Below are 22318 nucleotides of genomic sequence, written 5' to 3' on the forward strand. Positions count from 1 at the left end.
TCAGAGAGTGAACTCTCATTTGTAGATAATCCCAAGTGCACGTCTGTTAACAGGATGAAGTGTGCAAAGACTCGCCTTATCAAAGACTTCATCCTTCACTACTATAAGTCAAGGCCAGCGGAGCTTTTCAAACACAGAAAGTGTTTCTAAAGCTTGAATTTGTATGACAGATCAAAAATGATTCTTTCAACACGATTTTATGCTGAATATAACAACATTTCATAATGAAAAAGGACATTTATAGACAATACATTCTGATCCCTTTAAATAAACTGCCTATAAATACGCTTTCAATTTTGTATACAGTACTTCAACTACTATTTATAGCAGGGCTGCAACATATGGTAAAAAAAAGTCAGTGTGATTATTTTGACTGAAATTTTTACATTACAATTTTCATTTTTAGTGAAAAATAACAATAATCATGATGATGTGATATTTGTTGGTGTCTGTATCAAAATACATGTTTTCTTTCATCTGGAGAACAAGATTTTTAGGACAAGGTGCAGCACTACAGTACTTCATTATGTTGCTGTTTTGTCACACATTTTTCCTTTTCAGTCCAAAAAGTGGATCAGATCACTCCAGTTCTGAGGTCTTTTACACTGGCTTCCTGTCTGATTTTAAAATACTGCTGTTGGTTTATAAAGTCCTGAATGTTTTAGGGCAAAAATTTATTTCTGATCTTTTGCTACGTTATGAACCATCCAGACCTCTCGGGTCGTCTGGGACAGGTCTACTTTCTGTCCCCAAATTCAAAATGAAACATGGAGAAGGAGCACTCAGTTTTTATGCACCACATAACTGAAACAAATTCTCAGTTCTTTTAAATCAAGGTTGAAGACTTTTCTGTTTTCCTCTGCCTTTCATTAAACCAGATATGTGGCTTTTTAATTCTTTTTTTAAAATTGCACTGTAACTTTAACTTTTCAGTCTTATTTTTTTTTTTCTATGTAATTCTTTCAGTTTTATTGAAATGGATTTTTATATTGCCTTGTGTTCCTTTTTCATTTTGTCTCGATCCCTTTTATGTTTTATATAAATCAGTTTGAATTCCCTTGTTGTTGAAATGTGCTATACAAATAAAATTGCCTTGGCGTACTTCATTTAAAGTTGTGGTAGACAAAAAAACATTCTGGCATCAATGAGCAAAAATCCCATAATAACCTTTCAGCACATTGTCAATCAAGTGGTTTGGCTCTGTTTTCAGGCTTTAGGAAATCTGACCCATGATAGTAGATTAAAACCCAATCACAGGTCATCTCAGAGACGGGGAGTTCCTATTGGCTGTTCTACTGCACGTTCCTTCGGTGAAACCCTGAATCGATGTCGGAAAGTCCTGCAGGAAAAGTTGCTATAAAACTGAATTATCAGAACAATAATCTTAAAAAGAGTCTAATGAGCGATATGCTCAGCCCAGGAGTTTGTCAGCTCACTCGTTACTTTTAACTTCAGTTGTGTTCATTCACATCTATCGCTGGGATTTTGCTGTGGGCCCAGAGGACTGGGCGGAGCTGAGACACGGAGCCAACGCAGTCCACGAAGAAATCGCTGACCCACCGACCGGCCAGATGAGAACACAGCGTTTGTTTTTTAAACTTTTGGGATTAAAAAGCAGATTTATCTTCAAGTTTGCTTATAAACCTGTGTGCAGCAGCGACCACAGAGAAGCCGATTACGCTACTGACAGTAAAATAATTTTGCGTCTCTGTCCATGTAGACTGCTAACTGGAGGAGAAATGTAGTTGAAAGTCACTTAATGAGAGTACAGAGAGGAGGGATGTAAAGGAAAGAATCAACTTCTCTTCTCTTACACACAAACATACACACACAGCTGATGTCTGTGGGTCCGTGCTCGCTTATGACTGATTAATAATTATTAACCAAATGATACATTAAATCAGTCAGGTTAGGAACCCATTGGCAGGGTGTAAATTTTACTTTTTTGCCAGCCAAATGCAGGTGCTAATCGTGCACCCTGCCCAAAGGTTTATGCATAGTTCTCCTTGTTACATTTAGCGTTGCTTGAAAAATGACCAGTGCATTTTGACTGTAGCTTAAGTTCTACCTGAAAAATTAGTGCATTTCCTGGGATTCACAGGAGAGAAAATGTCTCATTTGTGGGGGAAAATATCAGTGCCTACAGCACATGCATGTGGGATGAACTCATAATATGAGAGTGTTCATCATAATGAAATAGCATGTCACCCAGTGCAACAGTGTGACTCACTGATGTGTTTTAATAGTTTTTGGACAATAAGCGGAGCTCTACTGCACAGAGGAAAAGATATATATCAGGCTTTGGATACACAAACAGTACTTAGATCAATTTATTGTTTGTTGTCAGTCTTTTCATGGGGTTTGTTGACAGAGAGATTGAGTAAAATATCACCAGCGTTATCTTTCAAATATTTTACCAGCCACCCAAGGTTTTTAGAAATGAGACAAATACGTTGGTGTCTGCTGGCACACACAAACCTATTTGTCACTGTCATAATTAATCACCTTTTTAAATAACTAATACAGCTCTTGTGGGACCTTGACTGTGTTACTTTGTGACTCAACGATTATTTCACCAGTTGCCGAGACATCTGGCTTTGGACACTCACTTTCAAAACATCACTTATCTTCCCCCAGTCTTGATCTCATTTTGACATTACAGGAAGTGTCAGTTACAAATGCATAAAAAGAGTGTTTGTGAGGCCAAAAAGCAGATGACTAAGTGGCACTGTTATTGAAGCAATTCATGCTGACATATTCAGCATAATGAAAATGTACATTTTGTGTAATTATTTGTCAGTTTTGACTAATTTTAAGCTTAGATCAATTTGTGGAGATAAGATATAAGTGATCTCTGTGTAAGAGACTTACTGAAAAGTCAAAGTATTATGTCCAATCAATGTTGTTGCAGTTCCATTATTCACCAACAGAGGTCAATAAAAAGTCAAAGATTAGTTACACACTTTTACCTTCACACTGACAGCTGGATTACTTTGCAACTAATGTACAGTACTTAAAAATGCTATAAAAGAAGAAAGATTTCGTAATTCATGTAATAACAACTGTCTATGGGAAGAACATAATGTTTAGTTTGAAATTAAAAACAAATAAGTGTTGAGAAAAGAAGGAAGTACCTGCCAAAATGAAATACTTTGTACGCCATCCGTTTATGTTTTAACTAATATTGCAGACAGATAAACCAAGGTGTATGCAGGTGTATATTTGACTGATGTTCTGCCTCTCTTTTTAGGTTGTTTGCCACTGTGCTGCTTTTTAGTTTTACGTTTGTGCTCCATACAATGATGTGTGGCCTAGAGTAAATGAAGTATTTCAAATTTCAAAAATCTCTCATCAAAATCATGGAAGATTTGCGCATTAGACAAAGCAGTAAACCCAGCTGTTATTAAGGTTGTCAAAAATATTGATTCTTTTTTAATACAGACCGCAGGACAGTAAAACCAGACAGTGTTCAGTGATTTTTTTCTGTATCAGCACTGTGTGCAGGCTGGAAAAAAAAAAAAGTTTCTTTTGTGTGCCTACGACCTTCTAAAATTTAGGTATCTAAAGAGGCATCAAGTATCTTTTTTTTATTTAAGTTTAAAAGTCTGGTATCATGATGGCTGGAGTTGTTATACTTACCTCCCACTTCATATGGGTGCTGTCTCCCCTCTTGCCGGTGCGGAGGAGGTACAGTCGGCCGGTGCCGTCAGAGAGAGCCGCCCAGGTCGCTGAGGTGAGGCTGAGAGATGCACAAAGACGGTCCTCACACTGGCTGGAGTCAGCAGTGATTCGATAAACCTCTCTCGGCTTCCCCAGGGCAGTGTCCTGGATTCACAACACAACAGACGTCAGTACTTGGGCAGGGTATCGGCCAAGAAATTTGAAGATATTGGTGCCTGTAGCATTACCTTGACTTTGGTAAAAAAAAAAAATCAATCGAAACAAAAATCTTTTTTAACAAAATAAAAATTACAGCTCACATTATGATAAAAAAAAAGTTTTATTTTTCAGCTCGTTTTTACACACTCAAATCAGTTCCATGATATAAAAATGTAAATCTATTTACCAAGACAGACAGATGTACCTGTTTCAACATCAATCTAATGTTTGTTTGATTGATTCACATCTGCGAGGATTAAATTTGACTGTGCTGGTGCATAGAGATGTTTTCTTCATTAATTAATTAAGATAATTCATTTGATCAATATCTCAAACTCCAAAGTGACGTCTACTAATTGTTTGTGTTGTCTGACCAACAGTCCAAAACTCAAAGACTTCAATTTACTGTCATATAATACAGAAAAGCAGTAAATCTTCACATTTGAGAGTCTGGAGTCAGAAAAAATTGCTTCTTTTCTAGAAAAGTGACTCAAAAGATAAATCAGTTCTCTAAAAACTTGTTGTTTAATTTTTTGTCTATTAATTAATAGATTAATCGACTATGAAAATGAAAATAATCATTAGCTTCAGCCCTAAAACAAAGAAAAGTGACATATAATTCCATAATTCCATGCACATTATAATCCAACATACGTGGTTTTAGATTAGATTTGCTGTCATCTAAGAGAAATTTCCTCAGTCAAGAATAGGCAGAGCCTGTCCTAAATTCAAAATGACTTCCAGAAAATGGCAGCATCACTGCTGTTTGGTTCGTACGGCAATGACAATAAGATGTGGAACAACACGAACTCCAAAATATGATGACCGACACACTACTCAAACCATATTAAGACGCTTTAAATTTCCTGCACTACGTACTAAAGGGTATATATATCGACAGCCAAGACAATTAATTTTGAGTTTTATCAACATGCTGTGTCTGATCAAATCCTTATCAAGGGCAAATTTAGTGAAGAAAACTCAAATTCAAAGCTAAAATTGAACACGGCTCTTTTCTTGTCCATTTTCAAACTAGCTAGCCAGTGATAAGTGAAGAGAGAAAGCCGCTGTTAAGGAAACTGGGAGCCTCACAAACATTTTAAACAAAGATACAGGCATGACAGTATGAGTACCGACTGAAGGACCAAGTTTACAACTCTAGTTAGGACTCTGAGATAGGATAGGACACAGCCACGGGTTTAGGAAGTGCTTCTGCAGTAGGAGGATAGGATTTTTCCTTTCCTGGAAATTTAAGTGAGGACATGAAACTAAGGAAATGATTGTTGTGTAACATAAAATCGGGGATATATCTGTTTTTACTGGTGACAAAACTATCACATTATATCCTCTGAGCAGTTGAGTCATGATTCACAAAGACTCAAACAGACGGACTTAATAAAGAGACGGCTTTGAAATACAGGGGAAGAGAAAGGTCACCGCTTTCATACTGAATGGAGCACTCTGATCCCACGAGAAAAGTCTGCGATTAACATCTGATACAAACACAATTTCACAGACACGAACCTTCGACATAAAACCTGAACAGCAGGGAAACAAAACGTTCATCAAGGGGAGACAAAGTTTCTAAGCGTCACATGTCCGCCCATGTGGCTTTGCTTCACATGTGATTCATGACTCTCGAAGCCTTATTAGTAATAGACAGATATGCCGCCACCACATGAGCATCAATTACTCATCGTGTGAAGTAACAGGTTTTCTAAGGGACTCTGCAGCAGCTGCCCTGTTGTTGCCATGGAGCGTGACACTGCGAATCATATCACTACCTAATGCATGATGCACCTTTGAGATCATTCTCTCCGGCATCTGCGTCGTTAATGCCCCCGAACAGAGCGTGTGAGGCACCCCTGTACAATGTGCCGGGTGACAGAACCCCGCAAATGTATGTAAAAAGGCTTGGCAGGGACGATAATTATCATGTGATGATTGTAATTAGAATTTGAGCGACACATTTTCATAAAGAGTCATTTAATGATGCTGCTGAAAGCTAGAAATACTGTCTCACAGGATCATAGACTGATGATCATCATTCAGGCCTGTTTAGACATAAAAAAAAATAAAAAAAACGCAGATGAGGCACCAATTACGTCTAATCATGGTCAATAATGTCTCAGACATAAAAGAAGTCATCACTGAAAAGGTCACTGGGCTGATTTTGATCCTTGCTTCAGGTTCTGGGTATCAGCAGGCGTGGGAGGGCTACTTAAAAAAAAAGTATTCCAGTATAGTTACTAATTACTTGCTTAAAAACGTAGTCAGTAACGTATCACAGTATTAAAGTATGTAACTCGATTACTGCACATTACTTTTGAATTACCTAAATAACAAATATGGTGAAATTGTTTGGCCTGATATAGAGTTTTTAGGGCTGCAGCTAAGGATTATTTTCATCACTGGTTAATCATGCATCAATGCATCAGAGCGTTTTGATTTTTTTTAACTGAAAAATGATTAATCGATCTTGTCAATAAAACTGTGTGCTGTCGGCAATGAAATAATGTGGAACACACAGACGTACTTCTTCTGTTTAATGACAACCATTTTCTCAATTAATCGATAAGTTGTCTGGTCCATAAAATGTCAGAAAATGGTGAAAAATTTCAATCAAAGCTCAAGATGACAACCTTGAATGTCTTGTTTTGTCCACAACTCAAAAATATTCAGTTTACTGTCAGAGAGGAGTAAAGAAAGCAGAAAATATTCACATTTAAGAGGCTGAAAACAAAAGCGATTAAATGCAAATTGATTTAATAGTCAATTAATTGTTGCAGCTCTAAGTGTTATATGGTCGCTTTTAGGTTTATAAGTTTGTCCAGCTGTTCCTTCTTCTGCTGTGCCCAGTTAATTGACTGATTGATTGATTTAAAGACAAAAAACAGTGAATTTTCCACCCAGCGAAGCATTTTTTTTCACTTGAGACCATGATAACGAATTGACAACTGTGTGTGCACACGTTTATCATTCTTTATTTTAAAGTTGTAATCCGTAACGTGTCTGTAATCAGATTACATCTTTTTAATTTTCTAGATTATGTACTCCCATTACATGTTATCTGTTACTTCCCAAGGCCGGGTATCAGACAATTATCACTACAGACATACAAGAGCTCATCCAAAAAAGCCTTAAGCAGAGCAGCCAGTTATTCTGACGAGTCAAATCAGTACTGCAGAGATATTTGTTCTTGATGTCATCTGCCAGAAATGCATCATGGGCTGATGCTGCTGTTACACAAGTATTTGGTCACCACCTGCTGGTGTGTCAGATGCATTAAAGCCAACCAACAATTCCACTGTCACAGCATCAGAATCATGACCGACTCATTTTATATAAGGACTAAATGTACAGGAACTGAGCTCACAGATTGGTGGAGGAGCACGTTGACAGGTTGGTAATGATAAATGCAAACAGGTCAACGTTTTACTGCATTGCAAATACAAATAGGTGTCAAAAGTACACACATTCTTTAGTAGGAGTAGAAGTACAGATACTTATGTAAGTGGAAGTACTGATTCAACTTCTTTTCTCCAGTAAAAGTGAAAAAGTACAAGCTCTGAAATGCACTCAAAGTATAAAAGTAAAACGTATCCCTCTTTGTCTGTTGTCCTGTGATGTCTTTTACATTTTTTGTTGTGTTACATCTTGTGTGTCTTCTTAGGTCTTTTACATCTTGTTTCAGCTTTTGCATCTTGTTACCTCTTTTCGTCTTCTTACGTCTTTTTCGTTTTCTTACATCTTTTACATAGTTTTTTTTGTCTTGTTATGTCTTTTTTTTCTCGTTATGTAGGTCATACGTGAAATGCACTGACAGACACACAAAGGTATTGTGTTTTCTTTGTGTTATTATCCATTTAGGAAGGTGGTGCAATGCACCAATAATAGTAACCAATAATTCCTCTCAAATGCATTAACAGGCTTTTTTTTAGATACCTAAAATTCTACTGAAGTACAGTAAAGAATTGTGTGTACTTTGTTACTTGCCACCTCTGCAAATACATAAAGAGTTATCAGGATCAAGGACCTCCAAGAAAAACTAGGGGGATTTAAAATCTTACCAGGGTGACGGTGAGACTGAGAACCCGTCCTTTGCAGTCCACAAACAGAACGCTGTCTTCATACCAAGGGTCTAAGTGGAGGTAGTTGTACATGCCAAAAGCACGCATGTGTTCCAGGGTGTACTGAGTATCCTTCAGCTTAACTTCCTCCACAGCTGCAGTAGGAATTAAAAAGCAAAAGGTTAAAATGAGACAATATTTATTTTCCAATCAGCTTTTATAAAGTACTGTAAAAGTACTGAAACTAATGTTACACAATTAAAGGAGAAATATGTAGCAATTGTGCATCCAAAAACTGTATATTAAATAGGTTGAAATCCTATTTAATATACAGTCTGGTTGAAGCGAGTTATTTCCGCCCCCGCCTCCCAAGAGAAGATGTAGTTGGATGGGATCACAGGAGTTGTTGTCTTTTCTTTTAAACATCCACCGCAGTAAATGAAAATCTCTGCATGAAATCTATGTCTCAGGCAGAACTAAAGTTCATGAACAAGGCAATGTTTTAAAGTTTTATTCATGTTATGTTTAGTCATGTTTGCTGATGTTGCTGCTCACTCTCTGACTCACTCGACATACCCTGTGTTTTCCTGGAAGTTAAAGCAACTAGCTGCAAGTAGGAAACTGTTACCACTGTTACCATTGAATAAATTACAGATTTTTCTGGGTTTGACCATTTCTGGAAACATTTGGTTTAATAAAATAGACAACCTAACACTGCCACTCCTCCAGATCATGGACTCTGCTAGGCTTCAAGAAATGATTTACCAGTTTGTGCTTAGTTCTTGTTGTTTGTTCTCTAAGACTCATCCTGTTCTCCATCCCTCCCTCGCAGCCCTGGCTGTCTCGTCACCCTCGTCTGGTCAACCTTCTGTTCAATCTCACCCTGCTGCTCCACTCTGGATCCCTGATCAACTCTTATCCCCTTGGATCTCACTCTGGAGCTGCTCTCTCTGCCCTCAACTGCCCCTGCCTCAGCCTCAGTTCCTGTCCGACTCAAAGCTACCAGCTAAAGCTTCCCCTCGCCCGCAGCCCATCTCCCTCCATGCTCTGAAATAAATCTCTTTTCACCTTACCCCTGCCTCCTCGCCTGTGGCTGTAATTAAAATACTGAATTCATAGCCTTCGTATGCCTCTTTCGCAAACTGCAGTAAATACAATAGCAAAAGGAGTAAACTTTTGGAATGACCTTCCAACCAAAACAAAAACACAAACTGATCTGAGATCAAAGGTGAAACACTGACTGAAACAAAACCAAACCTGTGATCACTGATCTCTGATTATGCATGCATTATTGTACACACATGCACATAGACAAGGACATGCACACACAGACAGGAGAATAGACACACATATATAAGCATGCATACATAAAGACCACAAAGACTACATCCATGCATGCATTGCACACAAACACATACACCTAGAAATTTTATATACATACACACTTATTGCCATGAATTATGGAACATGCATATACATCCACACTACACGTAAAATGATTGCAAAAAGATGTAAATACAGTAATTTTTTCATGATCATTTCACATGTATGAGAAAGTCACAGTTCATTATGAGATCAATTCAATGCACTCTTGGTAATAGTAAGAAAGATGTAAAAAAGCCTAAACAGGGGTCGTAAAATTAGCCCTGGCTACAAACCCACCATGCAATCACTTTGGAACAATCTATCACCATCACTGCGATCAAAATCTACATTATCGATGTTCAGAAAACACCTGAAAAAGTAATTAATTAGCAAATATTTTGAATGTCATTGAAATGCATCTCAATTTGTAAACATTCTCTTCCATGTAAATGATTCATTCTTGCATCATTCTTTTAGTTTTGACGCATTTTAGTATGACCATTGTTATTTATATAGAGGAGGTATATAATGTCCAAACAAAACTAAACTAAATATATGCATCATGTTATTGTAACCTGTAACAATTTCTCCTGCATCAGCCCTGACAAATAAACTAATAAATGAATGTGAATTTAAAATGTTTGCAACCAGCCCTATGTTTCTTAATCATATTTCATTCATTACTTTCAGTAGATAGCTATATAAATGCAGTTGTTTTGTATGTTATGTAGACATTGCTGACACCACTAACGCCACCGTTTTGTAATAAAGATAACATGCAGTGAATAAAAATGTAAATGTAATAATAATGTTAAACTGCTCCTCATTGTCTTAGGGACCCTCTGAACTCCCTAAACTAAACTGGGCTACAGATAGAGTAGCTTCAATTAATACTTAACATAACCACAGGACGTTTTCGATTATAAGTAACCTGTCAATGGGAATAACTCAGCTTGTTACTCAAGTTTTCTTTCAGCTGTGACTGAAGAGACACGTCAGAGCCTTCAGTTTAGTATCAGTGCCAGGCTAGCACACCTGCTAACTGTACAGCACAGTAAGTTAGTTTCTCTCACCAGCATCCAGCTCAACGTTGTACGTTGGTATGGCGTCCAGAGATAACCTGTAACTTTCAAAACTGGGGTCTAGCAGGTCTCTGTTGACCTTCAAGGAATAATTCGACGCAGCCATGTCTTTAAAATATGACTGACTTAATTCCAAGTTGATGTGAAGAGGCAAGATGATGTTGAAGAAGTCAGTGAGACACACGTTTCCTGTTTTGGCGCACACGGAACCATTTTACAGCCGGACACGACCTTCTTGATTGCTCATGGGAGGTTGAGTTCTCTTTATATTTTCTCTCAAGACGTTTTGTGCGGTCTAATATTTTTAGTTTTTTTTAGTCGTTCTAACAAAAGTCATTAATGTGAAGATGACGTGCCCTATTTGACCAGGTTTTTAGCAATGACGTAGTAGGTTTGAGGCAAATTAAAGATCAGTTTTGAGTGGGTTCCCTAGATGAGAAAGATCTCGCGAGAGTGATAATTTTCCCAATTCTTAACCAAGTGTTTCGTCGTCTCTAAACCCAAGCGACTCTTAACCACAGTGTTATAAAACAATTTTATTTGTTATAAAACAGAAATGAATCTGTGCAACCTACAGAATTAAGAAACACCGCGTAAAAATCTCGCGAGAGTTTCGCAAATCTATCAACCGCCGCGGAACCATTAATTTTTTGAGCGTTTTACCCGGTAGAGTAGTGTGAAGGGACTGTGTGTTCCCCAGGCAGCTGATCCATCTCGACAAAAGGTAACGTCTCCCCGATAGATAGCAGAATAAAACATGTTTCGGCGCCACGTTCCCCTGAAATCGTTGAATCCAAACTGACAGGGTCACTTTTTGTGTTTGACTTCAGACAGATCATGAGCAAAGACTCGCAGATGAGGGCTGCAATAAACCAGAAGCTGATAGAAATGGGGGAACGGGAGCGGTAAGCAAGCTTTTCTCTTCGGCGATTTTGGTCATGAATGGTTTAGAGACGGTAGTGGTTTAAATGATGTCAACTGACTAAATGTGTGGCCCCAGGTTGAAAGAATTGCTCAGGGCAAAGCTGGTGGAGTGTGGGTGGAAGGATCAGCTGAAAGCACACTGCAAAGGTACTGTATTTATATTTGCCTGTGTGTGTCTATATGTGTATGTGAATGGGTGCTTCAGTGAAACTGTATGTCTTGAACTGTTTTGTCCAGATGTGATCAAAGAGAAGGGCCTGGAGCATGTCACAGTGGAGGACCTGGTCACAGAAGTCACACCAAAAGGCAGAGGTACAGATCTTCATATGCAAACACAACAGCAGGGGGTGGAAGAAGTGCAGAAATAATAATCATAGTTAGGTAGAAACATAAAAAAGGTCAGTCAGGAAAAACCCCTGCTGCACAATCAACACACTAGGCCAGGGTAATAAAACAGTAGTTATATGTATAATAGCTATAAGAAAATTGTTCAATAAAATGTGCAATAGTTCCGCCTAAATGCAAACCACCATGAAAGCACATAATGAATACATCCTGGCTCATGAACAGCATATCTTATCCCTTGTTGTTGGAGCGTGACATGCAAACAGCTGATCATTTAATGCGTGTGTTGCTCGGTTGCACCATCGACGTGTGGCACAACAACAGAAACAGCATGGAGCGAAAAATGAGCGCAGTCGGTGAAGAAATTGTTAATAAAATAGGACAGGTCAGTTCTCCAGTTCATTTTTGAGGTCTGTTACCTCTATGCCGTGATAAATAAAGTGGATATATTCATACTAAGTCAGTTAAACTTTATAAAAAACAACGAAGTGGGGAAGTTTAGCCTTTGTTTGCCTGTTTTTTTTATTAAAATAGGTAATTCAGTATTATCCAGAATTATCTATGTTGACTTAAATGACACACGAGGATGAGAAGGCAGCCCTAAAAAGTGCACAACTTGGTTTTAAGTCATGTTTGAGATCCCAAAGTTGACTTCACTCAGAGAGATTCAAGTCATAAGCAATGTGAAAAAACCTAGAATACTTTACATTATTTTTATACAATATCAAACATTTAACAACAAAATTAAAAGGTACTACAACACTCTTAGTAAAAATGTTTCCATTTGATCACATGCTTTAATTAAGAAGTGGAAGCTGATGCAGAATATTTCTGTGATAATGTGAAAGATTTTTACTCTTACTACTTACTTACTACTTACTACGTATTTGTCTCTCAGTGTCCTGACATATTATCGCTTGTTGTCTCTTTTGCTGTGCAGCACTCGTACCAGACAGCGTGAAGAAAGAGCTCCTGCAGAGAATCAGAGCTTTTCTAGCTCAACACGCAACCTTGTGAATGAGACGATTCACGTCTAGACATTTTTTTACTCACTGTAGATCCACAATTAAAATCCAAACTGATGTTTGTTCTCATTGTGAGCGATGCTGAAGTGTTATTTTTATTTTGTATTGTGTGTTTTCATATTGATTTTAGTTTGTTATGCAGCAGTTTTGGAGAAAAAATAATAAAGTCATGCCTATTTTGGTCATTGGGTGTCCTGACATTTTCTTTAATACTTAAAGAGATGTTTGACCGTTCATTTATTACCTTGCTCAAACCAAAAAATGTAGACAGCTCTTTTTTTTCCTCACGAGAGAGCATGATGAGTGATTTTTTCAAAAGATAACGCTGTCGACAGTATGACAGAAATCTCATTGTCTGCCTATCAGCTTTTAAGTTCTTGAGGATGTTACGCAAGAAGACAAAGAAATTTGTTCGGGAAAATATTTCTCTTGTTTTTAGGGTGTTTAATTATTGCATTATTTAGTTACCTTACTGATAAATTGTTAATTTGAGGATATAAAAATGCACATTAAAAGATTTAAAATAATTTTAAAATGTATTTCTAGATTTTATGTAGTGTTGCAACTAATGATAATGACATTATTGATTAATCTGCCAGTTATTTTCATGATAAATTGATTATTTATTTAGTCTATAAAAAGTCAGAATTGTGGAAAAATGGTCATCACTGTTTCATTGCTTTATTTCAGAAGCTAGAAGCAGCAAATGTTTGACGTTTTTGTTTTAACAATGACTGAAAACATCAATCAATTATTAAAATAGTTACCAACTTTTTTTTTTGAGAAGGGGATTATTGGTGAAAAAGAAAATAAACAATTTTTAGTTTTAACCTTTTAAAATCATCCACTTAAAGTTATTTTAGAAAGAAAATCAAATCCACTGCTGTTGTCAAACACATCTTGGGAATGAGCTCATGCCGCTGCAGTTACGTAATGAGGCCTTTCAGGAGTTGTATTTAGTGTTTTTGTTTGTGTCTCTCAGAAGACTTTGAGCCAGATGTACTGATGCTCACACGTCTTTCATCTCTGCCTGAACCTGCCGGACAACATTTCTACTCGTGTTTTTCGTGATTTCAGACTTCGTGGAAAGAACTTGTCGGTTCAGAAGTACTGACAGTGACAGGGGTATTTATATTTTTAGACTGCGGGGGTTCTTTTCGCTGCGTGGGCAGTGTGAGAGCTTGTGTGTGTGGGCTACAAGTGGATTTGAGTGTGTGCCTACAGCAGGTCCCTGTGTGTGGTTGTTGTTCTATATGATATCTGTCAGCACAGAAGAAGAAATTTCCAGAGGAAAAATGTGTTTTTGATTTGAAGGGTGAAATGTCCCTTTAAACCTGCCTGAAGAGTCTGAACTGTAGAAAATGCTTGTCAAAACACAGCAGCTGCTTGACTTTTCATCCCTTACTGTGTGTGATCCACTGTCAAATTAAATCCCTGGTTAGAATTTAATATACTGTATGTTTGGCCTTATTGTAGTTTTGGTTTAGGTTTTATTTTCATGTTTTGAAGACAAAAGTTATGATCTTTGATTTCTCTTCTCGTTCGAGTTTGTTGAAGGTGATAAGAGAATACCTTTGATAACAAAAGATAATTCACTTTCGGGAGCAGGTGATGTTTCTCACGTCACCTGAGTCCCCGTCTTTTTTCACCAACATGATTGATGGTTTAACTAAAAATAACTCTAATCTAATTACAATAAGACAAAGAGTGACAGAACTACTATTATCTTCTTAACTCAAATAGTTGTGAGGGCTCCGCTGTTGTTCTCATGGACATTATTCAAAAAAACACGACATTTTTGGGGGGCAATCAGCTTTTCCTACCCAGAGGCACCTGTGAAAGTATGCAGTGACATGATGTAAGTAAAACATGTTCTACACGTCACTTCCTCCTGTGGACTCAGCCTGCAAACAGCAGCACTGCAGGGCTAATGGGCATTTTTGTCGTAGCCTAGTTTGTTCTTGATTTCTTCGGTACATAACCATGCAAAAAGCAGGACAATGAACAGTGAGCAGGTCATTATTGCAAAGTTAAGCTGTAAAATCATTTTAAAATTAACATTTTACATGTCACATAAATGTGTGCCAAATATTTTTGGGGGGATGAGGGTTAAGTAACCATGTAACAAGTGGGGTAATGTACAGCGAGCAGGTTGTTATTGTGAAATAAACGCCTTCAGGATGATTCAAAACCTGTGTGCTGCATCATCCTGTCAGGATTTATTTCACATTATTAGATGGCTTTGTTAAATACTTGATTGTGATTGGTCAGTTGCAGCATTCTGAGGTCTGCTATTTCATTATATCAGACGGTTGCTAAGTATAACAGACGGTTGCTATGACGATAGGGCTGTTGCTATGGATGCAGTTCTAATCATAGACTCTGGAGGAGCAATAAGATGATTTTTAGATCCAAAAAATCATTGTAAAATTAACATTCTGTGTCAAACTATTTATATATTTTGGTAGGTAACCATGTAATAAGCAGGATAATGTACAGTGAGCAGGTCATTATTGTGAAATAAGAATCTCTACGGTGATTCAAGATCCCTCTACTTCATGTCAGGATCCTGCATCACCTTGTCCCGGTTATTTTCACAATAATGACCTGATCACTGTACATTATCCCTCACTTCCTTGCGGTGTTTCAGCTCACAGTGCGTTACATTTCATCACAAATGCCTAATTTCACACTTACTGTTATCTGTATCAAACAGCTGGATGGACTTTCTTACAGTCAAAAAGAAACAGCCGTCTCATGATATTCATTTACAAAGCTCTGCTGTTGAAGCTTCTTCTCTCCTTTAAAACTATTAACTGCACCACATGATCCAGTAATTACCTGACCTTAGACATCCCTTCACACTAATGTTGGCAGAACTGGTTTCAGGTATTATGCACTTTTCAAATAGATTGAACTACAAACTGGACTCAAACTAGAGTCTCATGCTCCTCTTGGAGATTTTAAAGTTTCATTATCTGGTGTTTTTGTGTCTCTTGTCGCTGTTTTCATTCGTTCCTTTTTGTTGCGTAGCTGTGATGTTCTGTTTGCTCATTGTGTTCTTGTGAGTGTTTATTGTTCCCAGGCTCCTCTTGCAAAAGAGATCTTAATCTCAATGAGACTGTCTGACAAAATGAAGATTAGATCAATTAAAAAACAAAAAAATCAGCTGATCAGATTTCTGTTTTTCCTCCTGATGTTATCTTGCTTTATGAGCCGTAGTCCTGCCTGTTGATATTTTTGTTAAAACAGGATATGATGTAATTCTTTGTTATGTTCTGTAGGAGTGTTGATAAAATGGGGATGTAAGGGGAAAGAACACAGACTAGACAATGACGGAGTGACTGTGATGATTAACACTGCTGTAATAGCGTGATTTCTGTGTGTTCACCATGTCATGCTAAACTAATAATAAACTGCTGCCTTTTTATGGAATCAAAAGCCAAATATTTCCCGTCTTTTCTTTGGTGTGCTCAGTAGTTGTTGCAAAAGTCTGTGTTGAAATTACACGGCTGTAAACATTCCTGAGCTGCAGAGTTTCATAACTCGGTTTATTGACACATGAGTCCACTTGTCTGTAGTTTCACACCTGCATGCTGTGCTTAAAGTATCTCTGCTGAAGATAATGACATTTCGGGTTTCAAAATCCTCCCGGCAATCCTCCACGCAAAGGAAAGAATGCACACATATTACCAATAACATAAAGCAGCATAAAATAGCGGAGAAAAATTGCAGGAGGATTAAATTAAAATAAAATCTTTAAAAAGTGGCAGAAACAGTATGTGTATATTCATATGTACATGGGAAATAAACATCACAGAGGCACATTACACTACTGACTTTTATAATTAGGTAACAACCTTCAACTTACATAATATTTGAGATCAGTCAGTACTGATGACATAAAAGATTGACTGTTTTTGTGTAGTTGTTCTCAACACCTGCTGCGTGATTTTGAATGTTGCTTTCTGTTTTATGCTTGTCCTCCTTTATAGGTGATTATATACAAAAGAAAGATTAGAGTCATGTTGAAAAAGGCTCATTCTGTGAGTCAGAATGATGCATGATTCATGAAATTTTCTCAAAAGAAAAATATAAATTGCAAAACAGCATAACAACATAATCAGAGTTTATATTTTTTTTCTTTTGTCCTGACCCTGTAATGCTGAATGTTTTTAATGTGGGCTTGAATAAAGAGTGCTGTTAGTGCCGTAATATTCTGCCCATAATTCAGTGTATCAATGTATATTAATTCTATTTTAAAGGATCAGTGTGTAATATTTACAGCAATCTATTGGCGGAACTTGGCAGAAATATAATTTTCATAAGTGTTTTCATCATTTCATTCATTGTGCAGGTGGTCATTGCACTGAAAATAAATATATTAACTACACTTGGCAATACAATAAAGTGCAGTACAAAACTTAAGCTTGAAAAAGTTAATAAATCATAAGTGTCCACAAAGGATTCGAGGGCTGTTGTGTTGGATTTCATTGGTATGTTTGGCCAAACACATTATGTTTGCATTTCAATGACTAGAAGTGCTCTGAGCAGCCACACAAAACAAGCGGAGCGTTCTTTGCACCCCGCTGCTGCAGGCGCTCTCTTCTCTTTTGCAACAACTGAAAAAAGATGGTCGCCTCAGAGACAAACAACAGTATGTGGACACAGGTCATTATCACGTTAGATTTTATTTATGTTGCCAAACACACAACAACTGCTCTGAACCACAACTTAAAAAATAGCTTAAGACCAATGATAAAACTTAACTCAAGTAAAGATAAAAGTCAAGGCAAAGGCAAAACAAATACAGTTTTGGATATAGAGTCTATATTGGTTATAATAACTAAGAAAAAAATACATTAAATTGTGTATAAGAGTACAAAAACCAAAAAAAATTCCGAAGACTTATTAAGATGATCTCAAATAAAGAATTACACATTTGACTATTTATTTTACAATTATTCTCTGATCAAACTAAAATGCAGAACATACACAGAGAAAATAGTGTCATCGCCATAGAAACAGCAAGTTATGTCAGTGTGTGTCACAGCCTGAGAGAAAAACCTCCTCACAGCTCACAATCTGTCTGTTCATTCACCTCTATTTACAATTTTGTGTTACTATATTATTATTAACTGTATTATTTGAATTGATTGATTTGTTTACTGTCATGCCATGTATTTACTTTTTATGCACTATTTCTTTTACTCAGTGAACTGTATATTTCCCTCATGTTATCATTAGTTACTGTATTATCCCTGGCGCTTTGGTAATATTGTTTAGATGACATTCATGCCAATAAAGCATGTCGAATTTAAAAAAAAAAAGAAAATTGAATAATAACCTCAGTTAATCAAAAAATTAATTTCTTTATCTCCCTCTTCCTCTGCTTACATCAGGGGTTCCTTTTTCAGAAGCTGTAAAACAAAAAAAAAAACTTTGGCCCCACGCCCCCCTCTGCGGTAGCTTTTCAGTACCTGTGACAAAAATAAATAAATACATAAATAGATTGTCGGTTCACTGAGACGTACATGTATGAAGTTTTTGTGGGTGACTGTTACGATTGGTATAACTCACAGGAAGCTGCGATGATTGGTCAGATTTTGCAGGGATTGAACAAATTGCAAGGTCATGCAGAATTCACAGGGACTGGTTGGATTTGTGTTCATTTTTGAGATTGCGACATTGCAGTTTCCTGGAGGGACTGATGGATGTTGTCATAATTCACGATGAACTGCTGATGTCATCGCTGTTCATTTCACAACGACACACAGACGCCAACACTTTGTCGACGGCGCCCTTCCTCATGAAAATGTACAGAGTCAAGTCTGCCAGAGGATTTAACTTAAGACACAGAAATGACAGTTGTTGGAAGGTATAGTAAATTATGCTTCTGTTTAGCAGGTACCAAATGATGGTGGGCACGAATAGCGCTGTGTAAATGAGCAGCACCGAGACCAAAAGACCCACAATTCGTCGTTTTTCATCAGAGGGGATAGAGGTAGTGGACAGGCCCCTGAGGGTCCCAACCAGAGACAATATGAACAGTGGGAGGGGAAGGAAGAAGAAGGCGGCGAAGAGGATTCGCACAGCCTGTGAATTAAACTTGAAATAGAGAATGAGAATAAAGACAAGACCAAGGGCCCAGACCAGGACACAGACCGCCACAGAGGTCTTGACGGTTCGTTGGAAACGGTACCACAGTGGGCAGGCAACGACCAAATACCTGTAACACAAGATCGAAACATAATCTTTGAAGAGTTTCAGAATTATATAAGCATGTAGTGGTCAGACATGGAAGTAGCTACACACATACTGGAAAGACTAACACAATCATTCCCAGAGACCGGGTCGACGCCCGCATGAGTCACACAGGCAATTTTATTTGGGTCACTAAATAAATAAAAGTGCACGGAGGAAATTCTGCTGATATAAGATTTATACATCCGTAATTCACCTTTTATATTGCTTTAAAATATGTATATTGTTTTACTAATGAGAATGAAAAAATAAAACCAAAAAAGCCTGTTTATTCTGCCTAAATGCATTTATTTTGTCTGACATGTCAAGTAGACTAAAATGTCCCATATTGTTTTCCTGATGAGAGGAAATAAAAACAATGTTAAATGCATTTCTTATGTATTAAGTATTTAACGTGTATGTTTAGATATTATAAGGTGACAGGTAAAAATGGTCAAGAATCTTTATTTATGTACAAATTAACTCTTTCAGAGATTTATTAATAAGGCCTTTTGTGAATTCGGTCATGATGGTTTGTCACTTTTAAAAAGTATGGCAAAGAAAAAAAACTGGGAAACACTGGACTAACTGATAGTTACCTTTCGAGGGCGACACACACCATGAAGCCAACACTGGCCACCAGACCACAGAGGTGAATGTAACTGAAGACGTCATGTATCGTCTGGTTTTCAGGTCGCACCGTCTCAACGATCATGGCGCAGAGCTGAAGGATGTCAGAGATGAGGAGGTTGATGACGTAGATCGGAGCAACTTGACCATTTTTCACCTGCAAGAAAACATTGATAAAAGTAAGCGGTAAGCTGCTTGCTTTGCCCAGAAATATTCATGAAACTCTCCTTCGTGCTGTCAGAAATATCAGACATGACACATTGGCCAATCACTGCATTTGTCTGTGTAGCTAATGTTAAAGGTTGTTCTATTTAGATAAAGTTAGCATTTGGTATATTCAGCTAATGTTAGCATTTGTTTTGTGTAGGTAACATTAGCGGTTGGTCTGTGTAGTGGGAGAGACTGGTGCAGTTTGCAGAATAAGTCTTTATATTTGTCACTAGTAGATTTTTAGAAATAGCTGAAAAGCTGATGAATCTAAACAAAGTTGTTAATACTTAATAATGAAAGGTAACTAAGTACACACATTTATATACAATCCAAACCCCGACACCCCCACCCACCCATTCGCACCCAGATCCATATTCAATCCATGTATAAGTTCTTATATATTATATATTAGACATTATAAACCATTAGGGAGAGATGAATTCTAATAGTTAGAGGTTAGGACACAAGTTAACTAATCAATCAAAACTAAATTAATGAATAATTCATTGTCAAATGGTCAAAATAATAAAAGAAAAGTCATATGGTGAAAGCATTTTCTCAAGGGATAACAAATAACTATAATTAAATAATTAAATAATTTAAATTACAGTACTGTGTGAATATTATGTGGTCCCACCAGAATTTTCAATCGCCACTGGACGCATGACATAGAGAGTAAATAAATAAATCCCAGGTATAATGTACATACCAAAGAGTGAAGAGCATAGATGGCCACGAGAGTCAAAGGAAGGCCAATACAAATAATAATGTATGTCAACACATCCGCGATGAGGGTAATTTTTCGGTAATACTCATAGTCAAGGGTGATGTTGGAGACGTTGCGGTAGTTGGAGATGATGTTGATGTGGTTAGAGCTCTCAGAGAAGTCAAAGTACTCCAAGGTGTTGTAGCTGAAGTCGGGGATGAGGAAGTTGCTCTCATAATGGCTTTCATTCTGTGAGGTGCTGTCAAAGGAGGAATCTTCCATGCTTCAGTGTGATACTTGTTGTCTGAGGGATCAAGTTATAAACAGAGAGCAAGTTTTTTAATATCTGCCTAACACTGTTCAGTAACATCATCAAAGTTCATGCAAATACAGTAAACCAAACTGCGCTACAAAGCCAAAATGCAATAAGTAAATATTTAGCCACAGTTTGATCAAAATCTGAGTTCACAGCTAAACAGCAAAACAGCTAAACTAGTCTGTTCAACAAGCTAAAAAGCTAGCCAGCCTAAAGTTAGCTTAGCCAGATCATTCTTGTGGAATTCACAATTTGGTGCGGTCAAGTTACTTTTAAATCGCTTATTTAGGTGTAAATTAATCTGTTTTATTAATTTCAATGTAATTATTTTAAAAATAATACAGAAAACTGAAAAAAGTTTGTCTGTTGATACTTTGGTCATATTTCAACAAGTTTTTCTGAAAGGTTTACGTTGAAAGGTTCTGAAAATAAATGCTAGAAATTTTAAGTTAAAGTAACTTGAATAAATAAAACTTCTATATTTATGTCAATGAGAAAAGACTAGTTAATTCCACTAATTTCCTGTATAATAATTTTTACAGTGTATGTGTCCTCATTTCCTGCCTGTCTCTGATGTCTCCCATCAATAAAAGCTAAAAAACTAACTACACCTTTAAGTTATGAAGTCATGTTTAGAATTGAATGGGAAACAACAATTCATGTTCTTATTTCTCTAAAACATCATCAGTAACTGACTGTAACCTGTCTGGATACTTAAACTCATAAACAATTCCATGCATTGTCACAGCACACAACACTCTTTTGCATATCTCAGCTGTCATCAGTTCCTGGAAAACTGCACATATCACTATAAATACCTCTCAGTGATTATTGTCAGGTCAGAGCAATAGACAGAATAGTGATGATAATAATAATAATGATAAGATGTATTTGGGGAAAAAAACCATCTCTAACATATATAAACATTACTGAAATGACGAAACAGCAGTGCTATTTTATTATTTATTGGTTTACTACTAAATGTGCACACTCATTTTCTTCTTTTAATGCTTTTTTTAACCTCATTTTATTTCATTCAAAATTCAATATCTTTTCTGCATATTTTTTTCAGATTTAAGATTTTTCAAACTGCTTTTTCTTTGTTACATGATGCTTGTAATTCTTACATTTTCACGGAGGACAAATGAAATAAAATAGAATTGGTTTAACAGGTTAATTGGTTGATTGGTTTCCATGCCTGTTGTAATTCATCTCTATTTATTAGAAAAAAGTAATCGAACAAAATTTACCTTTAAAAGCTGCAAGACTCCACCTGAATGAGTTCCCTACACGGACGTGTGATGTGTTGTCCTCTGCCAGTAAGAGTAAATGTGGTAAGTGCGCCTGCTCTTTTGAGGCAGAGCTTTAGATTTGCACATGAATATGAAAATTATATCTGAGCAACAGTCTTCTGGCAGGAAAGAATTATTCAAAATTTTCAGTGCTTATATAATGTGTGGTAATTCAGTGTTTGTTTTATTGTTTTTATTTTTATTTTGCACCAAATATTTGAAAACCTGTCA

At 36.9% G+C, this 22318-nt stretch overlaps 3 protein-coding genes across 3 annotated transcripts in view; 1 reads left to right on the forward strand and 2 right to left on the reverse strand.

The window, feature by feature from the left end:
- The window catches only part of nudcd1 (NudC domain containing 1), a 53976-nt gene extending 43369 nt beyond the window's left edge, over nucleotides 1-10607 (reverse strand). Inside the window, exons 1-3 of the mRNA XM_084739103.1 lie at nucleotides 10388-10607; nucleotides 7950-8104; nucleotides 3640-3825 (exon numbers count right to left, since the gene is read on the reverse strand). Coding sequence (XP_084595229.1) covers nucleotides 3640-3825; nucleotides 7950-8104; nucleotides 10388-10502 — 456 coding nt within the window. The 5' untranslated portion in view covers nucleotides 10503-10607. The remainder of the gene's footprint in view (nucleotides 1-3639; nucleotides 3826-7949; nucleotides 8105-10387) is intronic.
- A 431-nt stretch (nucleotides 10608-11038) lies between these two features.
- LOC146313262 (transcription and mRNA export factor ENY2-2-like) lies at nucleotides 11039-12875 on the forward strand. The gene is made up of 5 exons (XM_084739104.1): nucleotides 11039-11120; nucleotides 11227-11301; nucleotides 11397-11467; nucleotides 11558-11632; nucleotides 12606-12875. The coding sequence occupies exons 2-5, from the start codon at nucleotides 11234-11236 to the stop codon at nucleotides 12680-12682; spliced, it is 291 nt and encodes a 96-aa protein (XP_084595230.1). The 5' UTR covers nucleotides 11039-11120; nucleotides 11227-11233; the 3' UTR covers nucleotides 12683-12875.
- Nucleotides 12876-18340: 5465 nt separating this feature from the next.
- Nucleotides 18341-20761, reverse strand: LOC146313263 (G-protein coupled receptor 4-like). Its single transcript, XM_084739457.1, has 3 exons — nucleotides 20483-20761; nucleotides 19533-19720; nucleotides 18341-18919 (listed from the first exon to the last, which is right to left on the reverse strand). Exons 1-3 carry the CDS (start codon nucleotides 20759-20761, stop codon nucleotides 18418-18420), a joined length of 969 nt encoding a protein of 322 aa, XP_084595583.1. The 3' UTR covers nucleotides 18341-18417.
- Nucleotides 20762-22318: the final 1557 nt, after the last annotated feature.

Source organism: Lutjanus erythropterus, chromosome 16, assembly GCF_056507025.1.
Source record: "Lutjanus erythropterus isolate fLutEry1 chromosome 16, fLutEry1.hap2, whole genome shotgun sequence".
Lineage (NCBI taxonomy): Eukaryota > Metazoa > Chordata > Actinopteri > Lutjaniformes > Lutjanidae > Lutjanus > Lutjanus erythropterus.

What these genes read in the sequence shown, in the direction of transcription:
- LOC146313263 (XM_084739457.1), bottom strand. Translation starts at nt 20,761, where the DNA reads ATGGAAGATTCCTCCTTTGACAGCACCTCACAGAATGAAAGCCATTAT. An exon ending in TCTATGCTCTTCACTCTTTG is followed by an intron (nt 19,721 to 20,482) that starts GTATGTACATTA and finishes GTTTTCTTGCAG; the next exon opens with GTGAAAAATGGTCAAGTTGC. An exon ending in GTGTGTGTCGCCCTCGAAAG is followed by an intron (nt 18,920 to 19,532) that starts GTAACTATCAGT and finishes CTTGTGTTACAG; the next exon opens with GTATTTGGTCGTTGCCTGCC.
- LOC146313262 (XM_084739104.1), top strand. Translation starts at nt 11,234, where the DNA reads ATGAGCAAAGACTCGCAGATGAGGGCTGCAATAAACCAGAAGCTGATA. An exon ending in GCTGAAAGCACACTGCAAAG is followed by an intron (nt 11,468 to 11,557) that starts GTACTGTATTTA and finishes TGTTTTGTCCAG; the next exon opens with ATGTGATCAAAGAGAAGGGC. An exon ending in AGTCACACCAAAAGGCAGAG is followed by an intron (nt 11,633 to 12,605) that starts GTACAGATCTTC and finishes TTTGCTGTGCAG; the next exon opens with CACTCGTACCAGACAGCGTG.